The 26,309-nt window shown below is 30.1% G+C and overlaps 5 protein-coding genes across 7 annotated transcripts; 2 read left to right on the forward strand and 3 right to left on the reverse strand.

The window, feature by feature from the left end:
* Positions 1–13,324: 13,324 nt before the first annotated feature.
* Positions 13,325–17,230, reverse strand: LOC135961728 (phosphatidylinositol 4,5-bisphosphate 5-phosphatase A). 2 transcript variants are annotated; one of them, XM_065513281.1, is made up of 3 exons: positions 16,977–17,230; positions 15,770–16,851; positions 13,325–15,628 (listed from the first exon to the last, which is right to left on the reverse strand). In XM_065513281.1, the coding sequence occupies exons 2-3, from the start codon at positions 16,781–16,783 to the stop codon at positions 15,620–15,622; spliced, it is 1,023 nt and encodes a 340-aa protein (XP_065369353.1). In that variant the 5' UTR covers positions 16,784–16,851; positions 16,977–17,230; the 3' UTR covers positions 13,325–15,619. The 2 variants fall into 2 exon arrangements, with proteins under 2 accessions (XP_065369353.1, XP_065369352.1); XM_065513280.1 differs by having other exon boundaries at positions 13,325–16,851.
* A 742-nt stretch (positions 17,231–17,972) lies between these two features.
* On the forward strand, positions 17,973–18,870 carry LOC135960258 (UPF0598 protein CG30010). The gene is made up of 2 exons (XM_065511502.1): positions 17,973–18,172; positions 18,225–18,870. The coding sequence occupies exons 1-2, from the start codon at positions 18,029–18,031 to the stop codon at positions 18,741–18,743; spliced, it is 663 nt and encodes a 220-aa protein (XP_065367574.1). The 5' UTR covers positions 17,973–18,028; the 3' UTR covers positions 18,744–18,870.
* Positions 18,611–20,564, reverse strand: LOC135960257 (protein crossbronx-like). The gene is made up of 4 exons (XM_065511501.1): positions 20,359–20,564; positions 20,235–20,299; positions 19,701–19,804; positions 18,611–19,331 (listed from the first exon to the last, which is right to left on the reverse strand). The coding sequence occupies exons 1-4, from the start codon at positions 20,433–20,435 to the stop codon at positions 18,861–18,863; spliced, it is 717 nt and encodes a 238-aa protein (XP_065367573.1). The 5' UTR covers positions 20,436–20,564; the 3' UTR covers positions 18,611–18,860.
* Positions 20,565–20,679: 115 nt separating this feature from the next.
* On the forward strand, positions 20,680–21,417 carry LOC135960259 (DNA-binding protein SMUBP-2). Its single transcript, XM_065511503.1, has 2 exons — positions 20,680–20,761; positions 20,822–21,417. The coding sequence occupies exons 1-2, from the start codon at positions 20,755–20,757 to the stop codon at positions 21,361–21,363; spliced, it is 549 nt and encodes a 182-aa protein (XP_065367575.1). The 5' UTR covers positions 20,680–20,754; the 3' UTR covers positions 21,364–21,417.
* Positions 21,418–21,934: 517 nt separating this feature from the next.
* Positions 21,935–25,675, reverse strand: ZnT49B (Zinc transporter 49B). 2 transcript variants are annotated; one of them, XM_065512263.1, is made up of 10 exons: positions 25,242–25,675; positions 24,905–25,168; positions 24,023–24,526; positions 23,698–23,965; positions 23,506–23,632; positions 23,033–23,439; positions 22,748–22,958; positions 22,489–22,681; positions 22,303–22,416; positions 21,935–22,242 (listed from the first exon to the last, which is right to left on the reverse strand). In XM_065512263.1, the coding sequence occupies exons 2-10, from the start codon at positions 25,097–25,099 to the stop codon at positions 22,198–22,200; spliced, it is 2,064 nt and encodes a 687-aa protein (XP_065368335.1). In that variant the 5' UTR covers positions 25,100–25,168; positions 25,242–25,675; the 3' UTR covers positions 21,935–22,197. The 2 variants fall into 2 exon arrangements, with proteins under 2 accessions (XP_065368335.1, XP_065368334.1); XM_065512262.1 differs by having other exon boundaries at positions 24,905–25,182.
* Between the last annotated feature and the right edge of the window lie 634 nt (positions 25,676–26,309).

The raw sequence follows: 26,309 nt of genomic DNA on the forward strand, positions 1-26,309 counted from the left end.
TTAAAACATTTTTAAATCACAATAAATATATTTAATGCAATGAAACTTATTTTATTATGATTTTTCTTTACTCGCTTTTGTTTTGTTTTTTTATTTTGCACCACACAGTGTTGTATTTGAAAATACAACACTGTTATACACACGAAAATAGAACATGCTCTAATTGCCAAAAATGTCACGAGTAATACACATGTATTTTACATACACAAAGTTTCATGTGGATCACACGGTATGTATATGTTTACATATGGAAATATGTCCCAATACATGGCACAAAACACAAGCAATACATGCCGTCTGACCCCCCTTTAAAAATGCAACACATTATGAGGGTATGGGTAACATTTAATAAATGGTACACAATATATAGGCAACATTTTGTGTCAGAAAAGAAAACACCATAAGCCATGTCCGTCTGTCTGTTGAAATCAATTTTCTGAAGACCCCAGATATCTTCGGGATCCAAATCTTCAATAATTCTACATGCTTTCGAGAAGTTTCCTATTTAAAATCGGTCCACAAATGGCTGAGATATGAGGAAAAAACCAGGACAACATGACCTACATATATCTGGATTACTAAGTCATTAATATAGACAATATGGATATCTAATGATAGACATTTTAAAGACCTTTGCAACGACGTATATAAGACCATAGTAAGTTGGACATACAATGGGTCAAAACCGGAAAAAAATATTTTTTAATCCGAATTTTTTTTTCACCAAAAAAAATTTAAAAAAAACCCAAATTTTTTAAAAAAAATTTTAAATAATTCGAAAAAATAAAAATAATACAGCCGAATATAGCTCTCTTACTTGTTTAAACTCCGTTTATCAATATTTTAAAATGTTTAAAATTGTGTGTTTGAAAATAGTATATAACTAAAATTATATCTATAAATACAAAAATCCATACCAGAGCTCTTGTGAATCTAGGAAAGATGAATATAATCGTACACTATATAATTTGCCAAAACAAGTAAAATTATTTCAGCATTTTCCTTTACATGTGGTCTGGGACAATTAATACAAATTTTTTACATTTTCAAAACACATTTCGAGCAGCTGCAGATTTAACTGTAATACAGTTACTATAAATACAGAATTTGATATTATGCAAATTATGTTTACACATACAATTTGTTATTTTGCAATCAAATTTGTTTATTATCAAATTTGAGGTGTTATTGACCGATCAATAATGTGGGTGAGCAAGTAAAATATTGTTGATATCAGTTACAAGGAGAATACGCAAGTTTTACAGCAACAATATCAATATAAATGACGTTTAATAACCACAAATATGTCACAACGCTGCAATAACATCAACAAATAAAATCATGAGTTTGATGACGTTTATTATCAAGCAAATAATAACGTCTAGCTTCCTTATAACGAAACCGATGTTTTAATTATTATATTATTATTGACAAATCTTCCATATTTGTTTGTCGTTTTACAAATATCAATATTAATTGCTAACAATTAATAATGAGCTCCTGGTGTTTACTAAGTTGTTTGGTTTAGGTGAATAATTTTTTGCTTTTTATTTTTTTGAGAAGAAATAATTTTTATACAAAAATAAAATTTTCTATTAGCATTAAATCTATATTTTATTCTTCAGATTGAACGAGTAATTTTTACTGCTCGAACAAAATAAAATTCAGTAAATAACTTTTATTTTAATCTGGTTCTTCAATATATGACAACAAAGCTAATGCAAAACCAGAGGTTCGAATTAATTCTCTAAAATCTTTAATTAAAATTGAACCCATATTTTCCGAATATATATTTATGGCGCCATTTTATTTATTGCATGGTTTTATAAATTTCCTGAGAAATGGGTACAATTTGAAGTGCCACAAATCAACATTTAAACACAGGGGGGAAAAGTCATTCAAAAATTATGATAACGAAGTGATCATAATTTTTCGAGAACATCCATTCCGATATCTATAACAAAACGTTTTTAAATCAAGAATGGTCTGTTATTAAATCAAGAACGAAAAAAAATACTCGACATTATCAAATTAACCCATTTCGCTTCGATATTAAATTTTTATTTATTTTGAAAAAAATACTTTTTTTAGGGTAATTAGGACCCACTGATTGCAAAAATCTGGTCAAAAATGTGGTTGAAATTTCGAACACTGGCGCTTATTCTATATGTCAGCTTTGTATGCAAGTAGAACATTTTGATTTATTTGCTGTTTTATTGATTTATTTTATTTTCGAATCAAATTTATTAAATTTTGTGAAAAATTCTATTACTTAGTTAAATTTATATTGCTATTACTTGAGATAAATCGTATAAGTTCTTTAAAAAAAATTGATTATAAAATGTAAAGATTTGGATCCCGAAGATATCTGGGGTCTTCAGAAAATTGATTTCAACATACAGACGGACAGACGGACAGACATACGCACATGGCTTAATCGACTCCGCTATCTATAAGGATCCAGAATATATATACTTTATAGGGTCGGAAAATTATATTGTGGAAATTACAAACGGAATGACAAACTTATATAGGGTATATATAAGTTTGTCTCAGGAAGGTGAAGGGTATAAAAATGTATGGCAAAGTTGATTTCTGCATACAGACGGACCAGAATATATATACTTTGTGGGGTCGCAAAAGAAAAATGTAGAAATTACAAACGGAATGACAAAGTGAAATTTATTTTACAATTTTTCCTTTTTTGATATTAAAACATTTCTGTTTTGTGGGGGGAAATTGCTTTGTTTCACCCGCCTGGATCCGATGATATAATGAAAATATATATCGTGGCAGTTTTTATATTGCTTGGTAAATTAAAAAAAGAACGATGCGTTGTCAAATTAAAGGTAGGGTCACACATGGCAAATATTTGATCAAAAAAGCGTAACCACTTTTTAGCACAAATTTGTTTGTTTTTCAAACAGCATCAAATAAAATAAAACTAATTTTTTGTTTTGAATCATCCTAAGTAAAATAAGTTTTTGAAATAAATAAAAGAATTCAAACGTCTTTTTCGTCAAATATTTGTCATGTGTGACCCTACCTTATGAACAATTGTTGCCAAAATAAATACTTTTTGTCGATCAGATATGTTTAGCATTCCAAAAACTTTACCTGTTAAAAGTTGATTTTAAGAAACAATTCAATTTAAAATATAGTTATTTATTTTTCCAAGAAACCACAAAATATTAGTTTAATTGTTGTTTTTTAAAAAAAAACAATAAATGGAAAATATGTATACTTAACCACAAAATATTAGTTTTATACATATTTTATTATTTTACACACAAAAATAACAGTCGACAGCTAAAAAAAAATAATGACGCATTTTTGGCCGCTAAGCAAACATTACCTCTAAAAAAACGTTACAGATATTATCAAAATTAGCGTTACCGTTATCTCTTAACCCTCTGAAAGCTATTTGGAAAAGGGAGTCATCAAACACAATGCTGAAACATTCAAATCGCTGACGAGGTCAATCATTGAAATATAAAGAAAGAAAATGTAATTGGTTTGAATAAATTCAGAAAACCATGGTGATATTTGTCCAGAAACAATCTATAGACCAATAATGTAATGTGTAAACCCATAATTCTTAACGAAACCAAGAAATCGTTCAACGAACTCAGACATATTGTATATAAGGAACACAACTTATGTTTCTGATGGGATTTGCTAAATAATAACATAATATAAAATACATTGTATCACTTAGATCGGGTCCTCCAAAACCTTCGTCCTTAGCTATATAATGATCTTTCGAAGTTGTCTCATCCATTTTTTCTCCACCTTTAAATCAACTTGGGGTCAATCCAACACAATTTCGATTTTTTAATTAATATTATAGATGTATATACGTAATACTTTTAAAAAAAACATGCACTATTTTAACTGTTCTCATTTATAATAATAATTTAATAATAGGTATTTTACAAATAATATTAATTTTAAGGGGATTCACTTTAAATTTATAATCGATATTGTTTACAGAATCAAATAAAAAGAACTTTTAAGTTATTGAAACTACATGACACCAGATATACTGTAGTTAAAGTTCAATAAAATACATACGTCGGAAAATAATCGTAATCGCTGATTTCACCTAAAAGTTATTTTCGTATAAAATTGTTATGCTCGTGGGGATGTGAATAACAAACACAAGAAAGTAATTTAAAGTAAAAATATTAAATGACATTTTAAAGTAATTGATAGGTAAGTGCAACACTCGTACAAGGAAAATCGTCTTAGAATATCCGAAATTATTAAGGATTTCAAGATATTATGATTTATGAAAGTCAAAGCTCTTTATAACAGATTATAAATATTGCAGGGAAGGCAAGTTATTGTGCACTTAAAAATACTCTGCGATAATAGATAAAGCTAAAATAAGGCGTACATAAAAACAAATTGGCGGGCCATCCAAATATTATGACCGATAAGATTTGTATTTATATGTATATACAGTATCGGCCATAACTAAAGCACCCCCTCAGTGAATTTTTTTCATATTATATTTTCTTTTATAAAAACAAAGTTTTAAATTTCGATTATGTATTATTTTCATTTGTTAATATGTTTATTATTGAAAAACAAATACTTTTAAAGTTAATCTTTCCATAAGTGGTAACATAAAATCAAAAAATATTTTAAGGTAGAAAATTAAACGGACAAAACTAAAGCACCCCTTGATGGATATAATATAACACTAATTTTAATTACTATTTTGTTGCAAATCCTTTGCATTGGATGACACAAGCACATCACTTAGGCATAGAAGATATTACGTTTTTTATCTTGTCTTGCAATATTTCCGATCCTTATTTCGGCAATTTTCAGGTTTATTTTCATATTAACAATATCCCTCAAGTTCTCAATAGGATTGTTATTGGGAGATTGAGGAGTTCAATGAATAACTTGAATTTTATTGCTCTGTAGCCAAGTCTTACAAATTTTGGAGGTGTGCTTAGGATCTTTATCCTGTTGGAAGCTCCCTTTAAGTGGCATCTCTTCACTGGCATAAGGCAATATTACATCTTTCATTATATCACGGTACATGAAATGATTCATAATCCCATTAATTTTATGAATTGGCCCAATTCCTTGACCAGAAAAGACACCCCAGACCATTACATTGCCTCCTCCATGTTTAGTTGTTCCTTTGCAATACTTTGGATTCAGTCTTTCTCCTTTTGGCCTGCGTACACGTCTTATTCCATCGGAGCTTTTTAAGTTGTATTTGGATTAATCAGTGAACAGTACTGTCTTCCATTTTTGGACACTCTAGTCGATGTGCGCTTTGGCAAACTCCAGTCTAGCATTCTTGTTCTTAGCTGATATAATGGGTTTTTTTGCTGGTCGTCAACTGAATAATCCGACTTCTACTGCTCTTCAATGGATTGTTCTATCGCTAACGCATAATCTTAAACTTGTTCATACTTGACTAGATTAAGCTATAGGATATTTTTGAATTGCTCTTTTGATCAAGGAATCATAATATCGTGTTTTTTTTTCGCGGACGTCCTCCAGAATGCACCGTTGATATGCGACCAGTCCGCAAAAACTTTGAAATAAGCCTGAAAGAAACTGATCTGTTAATTGAAAATTATTTACTCAATTCATGTCGTGATAAACCCGTCTTTCAGTCTTCAATAACTTTAATTTTAAATTCACTGGAGTACTTTTTCCATGTCATTGTTTTTATTACAATAAACTGTATAAAACTTAAATTATACACACTACGCCTTCCTTTATTTTTATCTTCTGGAATTTTTAAATCCATTCGTTGTCAGTCCCGTCAATTCACAATGCAAATATACAGTAGCGTAGTTAAATTTTTAAACATCTTATAAGAGGGTGCTTTTGTTTTGTCCATTGCGTTTTGTGTTTTTATATGATTTATCATTTTAAATTAATTGAACATTACACAATTTAAATTTAATAAAATATATACAAATCAGAATTCAAAAAAGCATTTTTTTTATAAAAAAATTATGTTTTGAAAAAATCTATTGAGGGGGGTGCTTTAGTTATGGTCAATACTGTACATCGAATATTTGCTATTTTTCTAAAAACAAAACAACAAGATTGATTAAATGCAAGGTGATCGTATGTGATTTTTGCATTAGTTTAGGTTTTATACAATTGTGTTCTAAAGATTAATTAGGTAATAAATAATATTTGGAAAAAGTATGTAGCTATATAATCAATAACAACGCTCAACAAGTTTGGAAAATTTGTCGTACTTTTAGTTAACTTTAGTACTTTATATACTCAAACTTAGCTCAGTTTGAAAGAGTGTGATGAATTCAATTTCAAGTATGATTTTTTAACTAGTAGGATATTATTTCCTTCCAAAATACAGGCCAGATACAAATATCAAGTAATTTAAAATAATTTAGTCAACAAATGTTGGAATAATAATTTACAGTAATTGGAATTCCGTGAACTATATACTTAGAGAAACAGGACACTGCTTCATTCGAATCTTAATTTGGAATTGCGTGGGTAATTGGTGTTTACTGTACCAAATCGTAGATTTCATTAAGGACTCTATTGGATCAATAGCCATTAATGATTTCTGAAATGCAATTTTTGTTTACACTAGAAATGGACAGTCCTGCGACGTCGAGGGCATAAAAATCTGATGGTTGGGATAACTTGGCAGGTCACGTGCCATCAGAAACTATCCGATCAGCTAAATATTATGTGATCCAAATTTGTCATTTAGATCCATTATTTCTATAGTCCTCACCATTGGGAAAAGTGTTTTAGAATAGTTGCTGATGTTAACAGCAATTTTTTTTTCTTGGACTACTCTACTCATGCAAAGCATTGTGTTGGAATTAAGAAAATTGGTTATGGGAGGAAGGATAGAGGGAGTAGTGTTTGTGGACATTTGATTTGAATTTTCCTATGTATATTGAAAGTGACAGGAAAGACTTCAGGAGGAAGCTTATTCCACATACGGACACTACGGAACGAATTTTTTCCCTGTAATGTGTTGTGCGATCCACTGTCCAGTCGACAACGAATTGATGTGCCCTTGCCGAAGAGCGTGTGTTGCGTAGAAAACTACGGGTTTCGGGAACAAGTTCCCTAATTTCAGCAGAGCACATACCATTGTAGTATCGGTAGAACAGTGAAACACAATCCACATTGCGACGATGTTCCAATGAGTCAACAGAGCTGGATACCCTACTGATCAGATGGAGTGAAGTATTTCTTACACCGTTTTAATAAACCAAGACACTTGAATGCTTCTTTCGACTCTCGAAAGCGGACATCACACTGAATACTCATGTCTAGAACATCAAGAGCTTCTGATTCCTTAATATTTACGCCACCCATAAAAACAGATGGAGCAACAGGATCTGTTGTGCTTTTGTGAGTTAACATACAACATTGAGTCTTGCGTGCATTGAAATCTACTCTATTCGCACAACCCCATTCAGAGATTGTCACAAGATATTGGCTGAGCGTATCATTCATGTTTTGCCTCATTGCCTCAATCTCCGACAGGCTTGGTCTATAATTGAATGCATATAAATGGCAAATGTTGCTGTCATCTGCAAAAGAGTGGTAGGGTTGGAAGTTTGACGTAGAAGGTCGTTTATAAAGATAAGAAATAGAGTAGGTCGAATTAATAGGATCATTCACATCACCAATGAAATCGTCGGCCACACTCTTCACCACCACGCCCCCAGGATAAAGCAATCTTGTGGAGAAATATTCAAAGAATCAAAGGTTATCGCGATCAAAAAAAAAAAACACAATGTAATACTGTCAAGACAGTTCCTTCCGGGATGTTAACGGATGAGACATCCAACCATCTGGTATGACCTTCGTATGCACGAGGAGAATATTCAGTGTTATGTTTACGATAGTATATGTGTCAGAAGCTAAAAGGCCTAACAAAATAAAAATTTGGGTAATTTAGTAATGTTTGAAAAATTGATTTGCCAAATTTATAAAATTCCTCATAAATTAAATTAAATAATAGAAAAACAAAATAATTTTCAAAGAGTTCAGAACTAATTAGATAGTAACATGTAGAACAAAATTGAGAAATTTTGAAAAATGGAGTTAGGCTTTTTAGCTTCTGGCACATCCATATCGATATTTATAAAGACGAGAACAATTCAGATATCACAGGATACAGGAGGAATGTGCATACACAGAGAAGAACAGAAAACAAGAGTAATTCTGCCACAACTGAGGTTGGAACGTATCCACAGGCATAATGCCATAGGACACATTTTAACTACAACATCATACAGTTAGTCTGGAGTTATGTCTTGAACGACTTTAAGAGAACATGCAATGGTTTGTTCAGTAGCTCACATAGAACAGCTTTGAAGGAAATTTATTAAGATGCCATAAATTCAGCTGTTTCATAAATGAATATCCAATGATATCCATATCAGACATAGAGAAGTGCCAGTGTCTTCAATACACCCGCCATACCTTATTCAGTTGGTTTATTTTCACTATTTGATACTTTTCTAGCTTTGCAAGACCTCAGCTTATATTTTGCTTTATATAAACAATCGCGACATTTAATTGAAAACGATCAGATTTTAATAATAACATTTTTTGATAAAATTTGATAAATTTTGAAGAAAATGTGCTTTTATCAATAGATACTATAAAAACTAGTTTCAAGGTATGTATCTCTTTTAAGATTTTCAAAAATAGTTATACAAGATAACTGCAATGAAAAAAGTCAGGGTCAAACAGGAAAATTTAAACTTAAATGCCAGCATCCCACTGTGCGTCGTTGGTATCATTTCTATATTTGGAATTCCAATATTTAATTTATACCATTTAAGACATTTTTACAACACACCATTTTTAAAAATAGTATAAATCTAGTTTTACACATTCTTCTCGTGTATTTTGTTTAAATTATTCATATAAAAACAAAACTCACTCACAAATCAAAGGTCATTAAAACTAAAGGCAATAATACTGAATATTTTTTTTTTACTAAAATCCCCCTTTGCGAATATTATCAGACAGGTGGTCATTGAGTTTATTTATTTTTTTTTTTGTGTGTTTCAGTACTTCTTCGATATTTAATCTATACAAAATATTGATAAAATTTGTTAAACGGTTTTATTTGAGTATCTTCTTCTTTTGAGCAGTTTATTTCTCTTCTTTTGTTATTTATAACAAATTAATTTGATTATTTGTTTAGTTAGTGTGTTCATTTTATTTCAAGGGGATTTTTTCGGAAACAAGCAGAAATATTTTGAACTTAATGGGTGTGAAAATAAAAAAAAACACACAAACGATACATGCATATGTATCTAATTTGTTAAATTACAAAAAGTAATATTTATTTAAAGATAGTAGTAAATAGTATTTTGAAACAAATTTAGCCCTAGCAACACTATTCAGTGAAAATGTTTATTAAATGCAAAATATGTAACGCTCTTGAGACACACAAATTGGGAATGAAAAAAAATATTAGTTTTATTATTTTTTAGAAATTACAAAATAAATTGTTATTTAATTGTAAATTACCGCAAAAATAAAGTACAAATATTGAAGGTGTTAATGTTTTTGAACTAGATTTTAACTATGTATGTCCATGTAAGAACCTTCGTTCTTTGATCAACATTATCTATATATAGAGAGACATCGTACTTTTTTGGCAACCTATATATCTTTTAAACCAATAAAAATAGAAATAAAATTTAAATCGTGTTATTTACTTAGCAAAAAATTCCAAATGTAAATTTGGTACTTTTTGGAGATTTTAACCTTTTAGGAGTAAAAACTGTAAAATACATTTTATTAAAAATTATTAACTCAGTTTTGATACAATTTTTATCATTTGTTCCTATATTCATACCAAATTTAACTAATACATATATGGGGCATTTCATGTCAAGTGAACCAACTTTTGAAATCGATGTCTTCCGTTCGGGATTTTGGAAAAAAAATTTGCAAAAAAAAGCAAAAATTGTATGTCTTGAGTTACAAAATATTTATTTTGATAGATATCCCACTCGCATACCAAAAAAGGATCCATTTTGGAAAAAAACTTAGATTTTGCAAAAAAAAAATCACAAATTTTATGTCATCCCACTAAGCGACCTCTTATAGGAATGGACCTAAGCTTTCTTTTGAAAAAAAAAATTTAAAAAGGCCCATTTTGGAAAAAAATTAGATTTTGCAAAAAAAAAGTCAAAAATTGTGTGCCTTGAGTTACAAAATATTTATTTTGATAGATATCCTACTCGCATCCCAATAAGCGACCACATAGGTCCTAAGCTTTCTTTTGAGCAAAAACAATTTAAACAAGTAAGAGTGCTATATTCGGCCGTGCCGAATCTTATATATCCTTCACCAAATTATACTTAAAAACTTTAAATATTTTTAGGTAAACAAAATTTAATTTTTTTTCCAGCTGTTTTTTTCATTTTTTGAAAAAAAAAATTTCGATTGTTATTTTAAATTTTTCAAATTATTTTTTTTAAATTTTAAAATTTTTTTTTTAAAATTTTAAAATTTTTTTTTGTTTTTTTAATTTTTTTTTTGTGAAAAAAAATTTGGGTTAAACATTTTTTTTCCGATTTTGACCCATTGTAGGTCCAACTTACTATGGTCTTATATACGTCGTTGCAAATGTCTTTGAAATATCTATCATTAGATATCCATATTGTCTATATTAATGTCTTAGTAATCCAGATATAGGTCTAAAATAGGTCAAAAATCGAGGTTGTCTTGGTTTTTTCCTCATATCTCAGCCATTTGTGGACCGATTTTGCTGATTTTAAATAGCAAACTTCCCGAAAGCATGTCTGACAGAATTATTGAAGATTTGGATCCCGAAGATATCTGGAGTCTTCAGAAAATTGATTTCAACAGACAGACATACAGACGGACATGGCTTAATCGACTCCGCTATCTATAAGGATCCAGAATATATATACTTTATAGGGTCGGAAATGAAAAATGTAGAAATTACAAACGGAATGACAAACTTATATATACCCTTCTCACGAAGGTGATGGGTATAAAAAGGGCCATTAAAAAAAAAAATCAACAAAGTTTTTGATTTTGCAAAAAATTTAAAAAATTTTATGTTTTTATTTTTTATTTATTTATTTTGATAGACATAAAACTCACATCCCACTAAGCGACCAAATTGATCTAAGCTTTATTTTAAGAAAAAAAGGCCGATTTTTTAAAAAAAGTCAAAAATGTTTTTGATTTCGGGAAAAAAATTATTAAAATTTTTTTATTATTTTTTTTAACATTTTTTTTCGAAAGATTGAAGAAAGAGCTATCTAAACTATTTGGCTTGACCAAAATGACTGGACCGATCTTGTTGAAAAATTGTGTTTGAATTGCTATACAATAGTTAGTTCTATTTTTGGTGCAAATTTCATCCCGATCGGAAGACATCGATTTCAAAAGTTGGTTCACTTGACAAAAAATCCCCCATATGTATTATTTGGTAATTTTATTTCATTATCTTTAATTGAAAATTCTTACTTAAATCTTGCACCGATTTTGATGAAATTTTTAGGGAATCACCTGTGACACTGTAAAGTCAGATTTTTTATTTTCGATGTGTGAGTAGAGGGGTGTGGCAAAATAAACGTTTTACACAATACCGCTAATGACATAAAAAAAATATTTGGTAAAAAAACAGATTTTTGTCAAAAAAAATTAATTTGTCCAAAATTATTTTTATCAACCAAAAAAATTTTTCAATCAAATTTTTTTTTTTATTCGAGAGATAATGCTTTTTTTATTCCCAACGTTCAAACATGACAAAAAAAATGCATGAATAAGAAATTTCCACGTGAAATCTATTTAAAAAAAAATATTCTGAATAATTCTCCGCATTCCACTTTTAATAAAGTCACTGACTACATTTGATTTGCTTTGCATTGATTGCAGACGCAACCAGCCGGACCATATACGTAATGATTTCACGCATACCGATCGACTTACCATTTGAATTCAAGCGGCTCCAGTTCCAGTTTCATTATCAACGTACAAGACCAATCGTCGACTATTGCTGTCATATATTTGAAAAATTCATGTTGGCACACCAAATAATTTACATATATATTTTTACTATAAAAAAAACGTTGACCTTAAGCTGAATTCATAAATATAATATCCCATTTGTCTTAAATACATTCGTTTCTTTTTTTTCAGGACATAGCATGGCACTATACTTATAGATATCTGCTACAACTTTGTCATATGACCACCTCGGGAGCGAAGTCATGTCGGGGCAGGCCGTGCTTTAGTTTTGTCTAACACTGTATATTAAAATCGAGATGCAATATAAAACAGATGTTTTCTAAGGGCCAGCTAGTTTTAGATAAAAGATGTTTTAATTCAATATTTTCACTTTTTATACCCTTACCATAAGTCAATTTTTTCATTTGCGACCCCATAAATTATATACATTCAGGATCGTAGAAAGCGCAGTCGATATATGTAGCTATGTCCATCTGTCTGTTTAAATTAACTTTCCGAAGCCCCCAAATAATTTATATGACCGATATATCAATATAACGCGTGTATACCAAATTAGGTTGCTTTTTAAAATCGAGAAATCGGCCCACGATAACCTCGATTTGCTGCTGTTTATAATAAGTATGCATATTAAGGCGGGAAATATTCTACGAAGAATTCTAAGCAACTTTGCCCTAGAAACCATGGGACTAAATTGGATTTTGACCTTGCGGAAATTCAGAAATAGGTTGTAAGTGCTTCATAAGTTTTAATAAGTTTCTTTAATTTTCTTTAATGTATATAGACATAGAGATGTACATTAGGGAGAACCATTTGTTTAGATGAAATATAAGGTGTCTATGTTCCCAACTATAATGAAAGTTTATTTTTTTTGAGGAGACCATTTCTCAAAAATTGTATTCTGGCATCAAAATAGTTTTCCAGAAATTCAAATAAAATTCGAACTAGATTGAATTTCGAAAAACGGTAAAAATCATTTCGGTGAAATTATATAATTTTTTGCAAAAAATTACAAAAGTTTATATGACTTATGAACATTTGGTCTCTCTTAATAAAACTTAGATATTCGCCGCAAGTTGAATTAAATTATTTTGATTTAATTCAATTTTTTTAAATTTCCTACTTAATATCGTCAAACTAGACTTGGTGTACTCTTAATATTCAGTTATATACCGCTATATAATTATATTTAAAATAAACCCCCTGTGTTAATTATTTGATAATAATCACATAACTTTCTTAATTTTCAAAGTTTAATTTTAACACATCGATGATAAAATCAAATAAAAACAAAGAAATTGAAAACGTTTGAAAATTTGTTTCACTAAATTTTTATATTTTATAACATTTTTTATAGATGAGTATAATAAAAACAACTTTTTTTAATAAGATTTTGTTGAATATACATGTATATATTGAGAATCAAAAAGTATTTAGATACATATGTATGTATGTAGTATATAATTAAATATGTATGTATTGATGAGTGTATATTGTATTGCTTACTTAAATCACAATTTCAAAATTTAACAACTATTGAGACTAAAGTTACGAGTACAACAAAAACTTATACAAATTGATATGATTTCAAATATTTTACAACCAATTTTAACATAATATGTATATACTAATTACTAATTTAAAAAAAAAGTATGGACGTCTAAAACATTTTGTGAGGTAAGTTAAAAAATCATTAGTACAAAAATGACACTGAATGATGATTGTTATTAGGATTATTATAGAAGAGAGCAAATAAAATAAAAAATGGGAATTAGTAAGAAATTAAAATATGATTAAATGTTAGTATGTTGTTGAATAATAATATAAGGAAATTTTAGATAATGTTTTTAACCCTTTTATGAATTATAAGCTTTTATAAAAAATATGCAATTTGAAGATATTTTTTATGTTTTGTACTATTAAAAATCTTCTACAAATTAAAGTAAATTAAGAAAGATACCAATAAAGTTGTTGGCCATAGACTCAAACAGATGTTCAAAAATGTTCACATACGAGTGTTGTTTATTGTTTTCGTATGGATTTTTTTACGACAGAATTAGAAAAAAAAAAACTCAAACAAAATATTACTCAAAATAACCACACATACGAGTGTTGGTTTTGTTTTCAAACAGTATTTTACTAACGCTTAGGTTTTTGACAACTGATCTTTAACATGAGAGCTACCGATCTATTTGTGTATTTATCTATGGTTGGCATTTTTATTTAAATTCTCATAAGAAAAAACAAAATTCAATCGTTTTTCTCCGAATTTCATGTGAGCGTGACACAAATAAGAAATATATTTCTCAATAACCAATCATCAAGATTTGACAAACAAACGTTTACCAAATTTGTTTGTACGTTAAACTTGTAAAGTAATTTGAATGCTATTTTTTATATTATTAAATGATTAAGCACAAGATAAGCCATGTTGCGTATTTATTTATTTTATTAAATCATAAACATACAAATTTAGAGAATTATTTAATTAAAGTCAGACAAACGCAAAAGTAGAAATCAAAATGAGAACCTAGGAAAAATATTATTTCAGGATTGGAAGTATAATGTAGAAAGAAGTAATAAAACCATCAATTAAATTGTATGTTTAAATATTTAAAATCATTTTCTATCTTTATTATGGATCCCTCCCATAAGCAATCGATGTTACCTATTGAGTTTTATTTATCTAAGTCATTCGTTTTACTAAAAATATAAAAACAAGTTCGTTAATACTATGTATCAAATCCCTCATAATATTCAAACCAAGAATTATATTACGATTTGAAAAATATACATATAAAATAAAAGTGTATAAGTGTATTATTTAATTTTTGTATGAAAATTACCAACAACAAGCTTACAATATTGTATTTTAATACAATAATACACTCAATTCAATGATACAAGGGGTTTTGTCAATTCAGCAATTGTTTACGAATTCGAACAAATCCTACAAATCCTAATCAAATAATAAACAGCCTTCAGTTTGCCACATGGCTATATCGACACCGCTATCTATAACGATCCAGAATATATATATTGTATCAGGTCGCAAATGAAAAATGTAGAAATTACCAACGGAATGACAAACTTGTTTATACATCCTTACCAAGCATGGTGAAGAGTATAAAAATGAGATTCATAATGTTTTCGTATAAATCCTTAATTTGTTTGTAAAAATTGAAAATGTTTTTATTTGTATTTTATATTTTTTAAGTAATTTTTATGTAAAATGGCCTAAACAATACGCACTGAGTATTTTAAGGAAAATTAAAGTTAAATACAATTTTTAAGTCCTAAAATTATCTTCAAATTGCACTAAATGCCTGTTATAATGAAATCATATATTTGAATGTCTTTTTTTTAATATTTCTAACAAACACATTTAAGGGTTAGTAAAATAAACAAGTAATTATTAAATATGTATAATAAAAAATAATAATGAGCACCTCGCAAACAAATATCTATTAGCATAAACCTTCCAAATTTTAATGGAAATTCTAGATTCACATTTCTGTACATTCCATAAAAGTATTCGAGATTTTATAATTCGAGACGAATTGGTTATATGCTAAATAGCTGTGAACTGTTTGGGGATGTTATTTTTGTTCTAATAAAACTACTTACAAATAAAGGAAAGCCAATCAAAGTTAGGTAGAAGAAAGCCAAATGTGTTAATCGAACAAAAAAATAAGAAAACAGAAAATAACAATAATTAAAATAGTGTTAAGTAAAACAAGGAGAACAATATGATAGTTACACTTGAGAGTGGGGTCTCGCTGCCTCCATGAGTCATGGCATAGATCTCCTCAGAGCTATGAGTGGTGGCTTTAATGGTATACGAAAATTCTGCAGTCACTGGCTTATGATCGGATAAAGTGTATTGAGGATGAGATTTATAGGACAATTGTTGCAGTTCTAATTCTATATCGGGATATTTATCCTTAACTACTCGGTACAAAATGCGATCACACCAGGCTGGTCTACGCTTTAGATCGTAATCGGAAGTACCTTCGATAAACTTAAAGGTGGGCGGAAAGGTGGGTTGTTGTTCCTCCATAAGAGCAAAAGCATTGCCAGCCGCTCTAACCATGGATAATTGGTCACGTGTGAATAGACTGTCCAAACGATTTTGTTCAACATCTCCACGGACATCCCAAGCCGAATCATGACCATTTAAACGGAAATTCAAATCACCAAACCAAAATACTACATCATGATCGAATATGGTACGATATCTCTTGGCCTTGTAATGATGATTTTCGATAATTTGATTGTAGTCTATTACACGCTCCTTAAGTTCTTCATCATGGGCAGCCAAATGGGCCACAATAAATGTTACGCCTGTGCCATAGAGACTCATGCGTACACTGACAGCTCCCTTATTGCCCCACAAACCACCAAGACCAGTTTTAGTTTTTTCCGTTTCAATATCCTGCATATGGAAGACATGCTCGGGCCGGGTCCATACATTTATCAATAGGCCCTGCATTTGTTCGGTTTCTAGCTTAACAAAATCATGTTCGGACAGTTCTTCTCTTATCTTTAAAGTCCACTGATCATCTTGAAATATATTTATAAATTGATTTTTCGGCTTGCTACTGACTTCCTGGAAGCCAATAACGTAAATATCGGGTAATTTATTGTCTGGACATTTGGTGGTACCATTTAAAGATAACATGTCGCTTAGCGATATGTTACCAGGATGATGGGTTCCCACATTCCATGTTAATATATAAATACATAGCTCTGCTATAACGGAAGTATTCACCATGGTTGTGGTTAATTTGGTTTTAAGTTTTGATTATGTATTAGTCAACACTTATAAGTCTTTGTCACGTTCTAAAATAAAATCACAAGTAATTCTTTTTTTGTTATTGGGAATATAATTATTTTTTACGTATTAAACTTGTTTTGTATTATTTTTGGCTCTTATTATTGTTGTTGTTGGTATTTTTTTGACTTACCTTATTAGTATTAGATTTGGTTGATAAATGAGATTCCAGCATTCGTTGCCTTATCAGGTACTTTTAATTTCGTTAGAGAACTTTTAATTTTGATTACACCATGTATAATTTTTTTGTTTTAAAAACTGCAAAAAATTATAGCTAATTCCTAATTGGATTAAATATTTTCCTTTTGTTTTACCTTTTACTTTTCTGAATTTGTCAAATGTATTATTTTTGTTTGTGTCGTTGAGCTATCACACTTGTTGTTTTTGTTTCTAAATCTATTGTATAACAGTTTCAAATGTCATTTTATTTGAAGGTTAAATTGTAAGGTTGCATTTTATCCATATGATACACTGACAAAAATTATTACTTGAAAACAAATAAATGAAATAAATCAGGACCACCACAACAGTTTATAATTCGAAAATGTCGCATGTAGGGCTTTTAACTCGGGGTTATATCGAAAACCGCCAATTATAATAATTTAATATAGAAATGTTAATAAACGTTATTTGAAATACTATATTCATTTAGTTTAGCTCCGATTAAAATGCCTTAACATTATCGACAAGGAATTAAAATAATATATTACTTTAAACTGATAAGAGTTACGATGTACAATCTGTCCAGCCAACCCTACATCACTACGTCCAGTGGATTTATGAACCCATCCAATAGAAGTAACACAATTCCTTGGCCTTGATCTATATACAGAACGACCGTGTAACGTCCCGAAGATTGTGAACTCAGCGACAGCTGTATCAATCGGAAGATTTTCCCCTGGGAAGAACTTTCGACGACAGCAGAGCTGTCACAACATCAACGGGTTACAATAAATTCAAGCATTTTTGATGATCCGATTTGTACATAGCAACTGTAAATTATTTGTTAAGGAATTATAATGCGTCACAAACTTTATAGTAAACGTTGCCTGTTGACCATCTTACTGTAGAGAATCATATACACAACAGCTGATGCTGTTTTGTGATAACATTTAAGCAAAATTAATAAATAATCAGTAATAGTAATATTTAATAATCTTCAGAGCTCTAACTTAAGTCAAAATAATGTTATTAACACGATTCATAACAAAATTTAAACCAAACAATTTTAAGCGACAAATACAGTATCGTCATGTCAGCTATATACAAGGTCAGGAACCGGAACCAAAAATACGAGAATATTTCTACTACATTGATCACGAAGGAATGGTAAGAAAATTACAAAATATATAAAAATTTTACTAAGCCATTCTTCTTCAAGTTATTTTTAGACGATGCCAGAATGAAAAATTTCACATCATGTTTCAAAGAAAAGAAGTTTTTAAAATTTTTCTTCGATCGTGTTAAGCTTAACGATGCAACACGTTATCGAGAAGATTTCCCCTATTTATCACCGTGTGGTCGGGAACGTAATTTCATTAGATGTGATGATACACCCATAGTTTTCACACATGTTATTGAAAATAAGGAAAATACAGGCCCAGACAAACTGCAATACAATCATGCAGGTGAAATATTACAAGTCGATTTTCAGCCAACAAAGATCTATATGAATCCGGAAACAGGTCGTGTTTATCATCCGGCTTGGCCAAAAGTGGGTAATATTGGTTTAATTAGATCGAAATTATCCATAGAATTGAGCAAGTATTTTGAATTTGAAGAAGGTGAACATAATGCACCTTCGCACATATGGTGGAAAGATAAAAAACTTTTATTACAAAATGATTGGATCGTCAATACACAACGTTATGGTATAAACTCTAATAAAGAAATACAATAATAAACAAATATTTGTTCTATACTACTAATGTTAATATACTACGTACATATATATTGTTACATAATTAAAATGTTGAAAAGAAAGATAAATTGTAAATAAATAAAAATATATTTTCTACTATTCCAAACTTAAAGGTGTGTATTCGCCTTCCTTTACCCACGACAATCCTTTCGATTGTGTGCTAGTTGTATTAGCAGCAGGCTCTTTACCCTCTCTTATGCGTTCTTTAATTGATCCATGGGTTTCGTCGTTGTACTCTTCAAATGTTATATAATGAGGATCATCGGTAGGTGATGCATCATATACATGTTCTTTACTGGCAGCTACAGATTCTTTCGCTCGTGCTATATAACCAGCACGGTTTTGTGTTAATAATTCTACCGCCTCGTTATTTTGCCATTTTATCGATGTCTGCGAGCTGACACGAATACAATCCAAAGGATCATTGAATATTGATTGTATGTATTTTAAAAGTTGCCATATATGATCTTCACCGCAACGCCAGTGTGGAAAGGCATGTAGTAGGTCCAAAGTGCCCGTGAAAGGACATATTAAAGGATGGAATATTTCACTTTGAAAAATAACGGTCTGTATTAAATTCAAAAAAATAAAAAAAAGTTACTACTTCATAATTACATTGATTCAAAACTTTTTTTTCAATTAAATATTTGAATTAGTTTGTATAAAATAGTTTCAACCATAGAGAATAGACATAGAGCGGAAACTCTTCTGTCAAAGACCTCTTCTGTCATAGAGCGGAAACTAGAAAAAACTCAAACAAAAAAATTACTCAAAATAATACCATATACGAGTGTTGTTTTTGTTTTCACATAGTTTTTTCTACTAATACATTCTCACCACTTAGGTTTCTGACAACTGAGTTAGGTCTTTGACAGGAGAGTTTCTGCTCTGTTTCAACTGCTTACACATTAATTAATCATGGGTTTTTAAACTTACCGGCGCGGTTTTGTCTTCTGGAAATTTGTCTGGCAGTAAAATATTGAAGCGAAATACACCCTCGTCATAGAATCCTTTTCTAACAAATATTACACCATACCACACTGGAATGAAACGAAAAATGGAAATAATTTGGTAGAGTAGTAATTTTTGAAATGTGAACTAATATTTATGTTTTAGAAAGGTCTGGATGCTTAAAAGAGAATACGAATGTTTATAATTTTAGTTCAAGTTAATTTTTAGTTTTGTTATAACTCAAAGAATACAATTAATAAAGTAATTTAGATATTTGGAAAATTGGAATGCAATTTCGTCCCTGTTAATGGCGCATTCAGCAATCTTACATGTCCAAATCGTATAGACATTTAGATTTATAAACAAAACTCCCACAAGAAATACATTCATTCATACCTATCCCTAATTAGCGATAAGAGTTGTAACATTAAAAATAAAGTTGCGAGTAAAATGGCTTGGAACTAAAATAATACCCAATTTATTGTTAACATGAACTAGTAGTTAAAACAATATACTTACATAGGGAATTGCCAAAGGAAGGTATAACATACATGCCGCCAATCTTTTCCGATTCAATCATTTTACTGTAAAATATTTTTGTTGAATATTATTGATAAACATTTTATAGGAAGACAAAACTTACTATTCAGCTAAAATTTTATACTCCTGCTGTATGCTAGTTAAAATTTTTTCATCAGCTCTATTCACATCTAATGACATTTTGTCTAATATTTATTTAAAACAAAATAAAAGTACTAATTTTTAATTATTTCATGCAAATTATAAGTAAAATTTATTACAAAAATTGTTATTTTTTCTAAAAGCAACAAAACAAAAAATAAAACAATTACAAAACAGCTGAAGAATTTGTTATAAATGACATCTAATCTGTCAAATTATTTATTGAACTGTTATACATACACTGCAAAAAATATATTTTAACGGTATTCATTGCCAAACTCTGTCAGTAGTCATATGGTCTGAGAAATGAAAACAAATTAAACAATTATAAACAAATTAATAGAAATTCAACATCAACATGTCCGGTAAGTTTAAGTTGGGAAATTTGTTCTTTTTTTTTGTTAAATTAATAATTTTTTTTTTAGAAAAACCAACTACATCTGATCTCCCGACAAAATCTGCCAGTGAATATCAAACAGATCCCGAAAGCAAATCAGAACCTCCATTGTTTCCTCCAACAAAACCAGGTAAAAAACCTAATTATGGCACTAATAATACTTTGGAACTATTGGAACAAATTCCCAGCAAGGTGGTAGAAATGAAATTAGATGATGTTTTGACTGCAGTAAAAGATGTTGATAATCTATGTGATTTTGGTCGTTGTAAAACCAAAACCAGTCTAATGGGTCAAAATTGTGATTATTGTCACAAGAGATTTTGCTTTAAACATGGCCTACCCGAGGTTCATGGTTGTGGTGAAGCTGCCAAGAAAAATGAACGAAAACAGTTTTTACATCCTAAACCGGTTAAGACAATAAGACAAGAGGAAGACTTGGAAAAGGCCAAAAAGAAGCTACAATCTAAACTTAAAGATATGCAAGTTGGAAGAATGCAAAAAACAGGAGGCGGCGGTGGTGCTGATGGTGCCAGTAAAAGTAGTGGCGGTAGGAAAAAGAAGGCAAAATAAAGCAGTTGTAGATTGATGATTAATAAAACAATTTCAATGTATGTTTTAAGGTAACTATGCGAATATTTTACTAATATGTATGTAGAAAATTCCTTCTGGGAATTCAATGAAATAATTTTTGTTCTTAATAATGTAATTAATCCTTAATATTAAGGATCTTATGAATATGACCATGAGTTGTAATGATAATTTCTACATTTTTCATTTGCGACCCTATGATGTATAAGTTTATATTCTGGATCTTTATAACTAGCGATATTAAATGACCCTGATTTAAAATAAATTATTGATACTTCAACACATCAGCTATAGTCCCGCTTATATTGATAGTTCTAGTGTTAGGGCAGTTTAAAATTTGAACAACATGGTGGGCATAAATTTGGGACCAGTAGGCATTAAGTATGTTGCTCCATCCCGACCTCTCGAATATGAACCTGATATATAGGATTCCGGAATTTTTAAATTTATTCTTTATTGAAAACAATAACAAATTGCTTGCAGTTACATTAATTTTAAGCACCGCACGACATCAACTAAAAACTTTTTTCAAAACTTTAAGAACAGTCATCTATTTACAGAAATACAATTAAAACATTTTAATAACTTTTTTCTATAAAAATGGGAAGAGTATTAATACAAAAAATTCAAATGTTATACTAAATAAAAAGCACGTTGATTTCAAAGAGAATAATTTAAAACTTTTACTACAAAAAAAAAAAAAACATAAAAACGTGAAAAATTATCAACAATAACTCTAAGCTTAAAGCAATAGAAACCCACGTTTCTTAATTAAAGGAAAGTTAGACCTCTTGGAATTTAGAATATGAAAATAGCTTAAAGGATTTCCAAATCACAGTGGCGTATTTCAGGGAATTTTTTCTGCATAAAAAATAAATCGATTAAATTTATAGTAAAAATTGTCATGTTAAAAATAAATACCCTAAGTTTCATTTCAATGCGATCAATTTCACCACCCATTAAATCAACAATATTTTCGCCATGATTTAATAAAAATTGTTCCAATTCATCAGTATTTTGGAATGATTTCACTACCTAAAATACACACAAAAAATAACCAAAACAGTAAAAAATATAACTTAGCAATTGCATTATAATAAGAAAAACCTTTAATAGTTCGCTAAGATCTTGTTTGTCCAAATACGAGCGTGTTAGTTCACGGCCATCAAAATCCATTTCCGCCTTATAGCGTACTAGGGAATTGCCGATATCGATGCCTTTAACATCGTGTATGGCTCTTATCATAACATCACTTTCTAGCTCAGCATTAATGCGATCCAATTGTTCTCTTGGTATAGATCTGTAAATGTAAAAGATAAGTAGTACTAGTAATAGTTTTCATTTTATACACAAGCTGTAAACTTACTGTCCTACTAAAGCAGCTACATTTGTGTAGATAATAAATGAAGCTACTGCTCCTAGAATACTGCCTACTAACAAGGAACCAACAGCATCATAAATAGGCGAACCCGTTATAGTGGATAGACCCATGCAACCAGCCGCCACAGCTACACTAGTTACAGCCGCAGCATCTTCAGTCAAAACCACATTTACACATGGATCTTTGCCCTGTATCACTGTACAATGCAAATGATTTACAGATATTTTTCATAACACTGTTTTTTTGTAGTCCATATTTCTATTAACTCACCATAATCCTTAAAGGATATTCCCTTTAATTTTGCCGATCTTTTAATTTCATTCACCGCCACTAAGAGCGTTGCACCCTCTGACACTAATGAACCGCCCAATATGAAAAATGCCCAAAAGAAATTTTCCATAGGTTCAGGATGCATTAGACCCGTAATACCATGATAGAAAGACAAGCCAGTACCCACACAAAATATGCCAACACCCGAAATTAAAGAGGAAACATATTTCATGTTTGTGTAACCATAAGGATGATCTGAGTCAGCCATTTGGGTGGATTTGTGTATGCCATAGGCCAAAATACATTGATTAATTGTATCGGCCAAAGAGTGTATAGACTCGGCAAACATACTATGCGAACCGGAGAATAGCCAACCACCAACTTTAAATAGAAAATTTAAACCATTGCTAAAAACAATAAAATAAAACAAGTTAATACAAGAACAAAATAATAAAACTCAATGGGACATTTACATTGCAATGGCTATTAAAACAACTTTGCCAGATTTTCCCCTTAGGCCTGGCTCATCATCATATACAGCTGCTCTGGAGCCAATTTCTCTTCTGTAATCACGCAGTCTTCTTTTAACCGTAAAAATATCTGCAAAATATTGTAAAAAATTTGATGGTCATTATTAAAAACAAATGTTTGTTTTTGTTGTTTACTTTGTTGATGAGTTTTACGCTCAATTTCACGCTTAAGACACTCTTTTATTAGATTCTCTTTTGAACCCCAAATATTGATTGCTTTAGCCTCTACATCTTTACGCCAATATACAGTTATGGGTGGTTCTTGTTCATAGGGCGAACGACGTTTGATTTTTGGTAATGTTTCCAGATCGGAAGCTTTAAGTAAAAAATCACTCATGGCCCGGGCAGGTGTAATAAAATTACGCTCCAGTGATGAACGATTTAAATCGACTTTAACGCGCTTCTAAAACAAAAGCATTACATAAAATGTTAGTGAATTTTGTTATTATCCTATACTTACTGGTTTTGGTTTGACTTCTGGTAAAGGTAAAGAAGCCACAGGGGCTATATTCGCCACCGCTGGAGTTTCTGCCATATCTATGATAACGGTTTTGCTGGCAGCCTCAGTTTGAGGAGCCAGTTTAACCGCATCCGATATTGAGACATCTAGTTTTGATGCACTTGCTTTTGTCGCCTTGCTAACACTTTGCTCCTTAGTGGACTGTTTTGTTGTTGATTTTGCCTTTTTCGTACCTCCCTTTGTCTTTTGGAATACAATATCATTGATTTTCGAATCCTCAATTGTCGTGGTTATCGATAATATACCCTTTGAAGTTTCAACTTCAAATTTTTTCGTCTGTTTTACTCCATCAGGTTTAGTAGCTTCATCCAAGCCGGCATTTTCATCTTCCTTAACCGATTTTTTTGGCTCTGTAGCTGTTTTTTTGGTTGTTTTTGTTTGCGTGGTAGGAATATCGCTTCTTACGGTTGATGTAGGTGATTGTGTAGGTGGGGATGCAACTATCTGAAATTTTAGTTAAAAACACCGGTTAAATAAATATGTATGTTTAAAAGTTACATTTTGATGGATTCATACAGCAAGTAATTCCTAATAGATCTCAGAAATTTTTGTCAAACCCATTTTCGCCTATACACATTTGAGCGTCTTTTTTCGGGATCTTGAAAAAGAAAATGTTTGTGATATATTGATACCACGTTAGGGTAAGTAGGATACCCATAAACATCGCTACTTCAACTCTGCTATCAATAAGCATCCTGTCTTACCACACAGGTCACAACAATCCCAAGTTTCACTCATACAAAAATTGTCAGGTCTGCGACAGGAAGCAGGGACATTTGCATAAAGAAGTTCTAAATTAAAAAAATATTGAAAATATCTTACCTTATCCTTAGTAGTGTAAAGCCTCTGCAAAACAAGAACATTTTTGTTTATTTTTTCACCGACATTATTTTCGAGAATTTGCCGGCAAGTCGGAAGTAGTTGATGGTTTTTGAATAATTGACTCACAGCCCGCTGACTTATAATACGTTGCTTCGAATGTAAAATTTTTACAAATTCTACCCCTCTCGGCAACATGTCTAAAGATTTGCTGAACTATGGAGACAAAACCAACAGATGCCGCGAAACAATTACTGCCATAAATATCTAAAAGGAGATTACTGAAAGGTTGCAATAAATTATAAAACGAATATTGACAATAAATCTTCTATTTATCTACCTGCGTTTAACCCGGTGTCTTCCCCTTAACAAAACGATTTATTGTGCTGTTCTGACGTATTGCTTCTAAAAATAAAATTCTATGTGCTGTGGAAAAGTTCAATCTTTTTGTTTTTATTTTATCTCACGATTGTTAAGGTTATTTTTTAGCAAACTAAATTTTTGTTTGTTTTTATTTAGTGGTTACAAAATACAAAAAAGATTCTGAACAAATTGTATGTAATTGATTTCCATTTAGAGAAAATTCTTAACAAACACTACGTCATTCGCATTAGAAATCAAATATTTTTGCTGTTTAAAATCTTTCGCGAATTAATTGGCTATAGCTGTTGTTATTTTGTTGGTTTCGCAGATTTGATTATTGTATTTAAATTAATTGTCAAATTATTTGCGAAAATCTTTAAATTTTTCCAAAGCCGTATCAAAATGAGAAATTTTCACTTTTTTCTTGCTTGCACTATAAACAACAACAAATCAAGTTCTTTTTGAAAATGTCAAAACAAAGCAAACGATTGTGACAGTTGTATGATGAAGTTGCCACCGCATCGTTTCAATTAGGCGTTTTTTGAGTTCATATCAAAATACATGGTAAATCGTTGAGCTGCTCGCAAAAAACAAAAAAAAAACGTTACACAAAATTGAAATTATTAATTTGAAATTATTCAAATTTCTAAATAATCAATTATTTATTGATTTGAACAATTAAAATTATTCAATTAATTCTGGATATGAATATTAAAAATGTTTGATTAATGGAATAATTGATTAATCAGCAATTTTATTAATCGATTAATCTAATTATCAGTATTTCACAAACAACTTTCTTTATTTGTTTTTGTGTTAATTATTAAAAGTTAAAACGTAACATCATTACCATATTAGTAAAACGTGTTCTAGTCACCATAAAATTTACTCTGTAGTTATTTATATTCATTCCATGATGAAAAGATGGCAAACAATGCATTCAGGAACCAGTTATTGGAAGGAGACAAACAGGAAAATGGTATAGAAAAAAATCGATATACATATTTAGATCCTCATACTTTCAAAAGAAGAAATTTATAAGCAC

This window comes from Calliphora vicina, chromosome 5 (assembly GCF_958450345.1).
Source record: "Calliphora vicina chromosome 5, idCalVici1.1, whole genome shotgun sequence".
Classification (NCBI taxonomy): Eukaryota; Metazoa; Arthropoda; class Insecta; order Diptera; family Calliphoridae; genus Calliphora; species Calliphora vicina.

Excerpts from the sequence above, each read along its gene's own strand:
- LOC135961728 (XM_065513280.1), bottom strand. The coding sequence starts at position 16,783 with ATGGTGAATACTTCCGTTATAGCAGAGCTATGTATTTATATATTAACA.
- LOC135960257 (XM_065511501.1), bottom strand. The coding sequence starts at position 20,435 with ATGTCATTAGATGTGAATAGAGCTGATGAAAAAATTTTAACTAGCATA. Across the intron at positions 19,805-20,234 it reads TTCCTTTGGCAATTCCCTAT|TGTGGTATGGTGTAATATTT; the intron begins GTAAGTATATTG and ends GTTTCATTCCAG. Across the intron at positions 19,332-19,700 it reads CAGAAGACAAAACCGCGCCG|ACCGTTATTTTTCAAAGTGA; the intron begins GTAAGTTTAAAA and ends AATTTAATACAG.
- LOC135960258 (XM_065511502.1), top strand. The coding sequence starts at position 18,029 with ATGTTATTAACACGATTCATAACAAAATTTAAACCAAACAATTTTAAG. Across the intron at positions 18,173-18,224 it reads ACATTGATCACGAAGGAATG|TTATTTTTAGACGATGCCAG; the intron begins GTAAGAAAATTA and ends TTCTTCTTCAAG.
- ZnT49B (XM_065512263.1), bottom strand. The coding sequence starts at position 25,099 with ATGTTGCCGAGAGGGGTAGAATTTGTAAAAATTTTACATTCGAAGCAA. Across the intron at positions 23,440-23,505 it reads GTTTTAATAGCCATTGCAAT|CAATGGTTTAAATTTTCTAT; the intron begins GTAAATGTCCCA and ends TATTGTTTTTAG. Across the intron at positions 22,243-22,302 it reads GCATTGAAATGAAACTTAGG|AAAAAATTCCCTGAAATACG; the intron begins GTATTTATTTTT and ends TTTTTTATGCAG.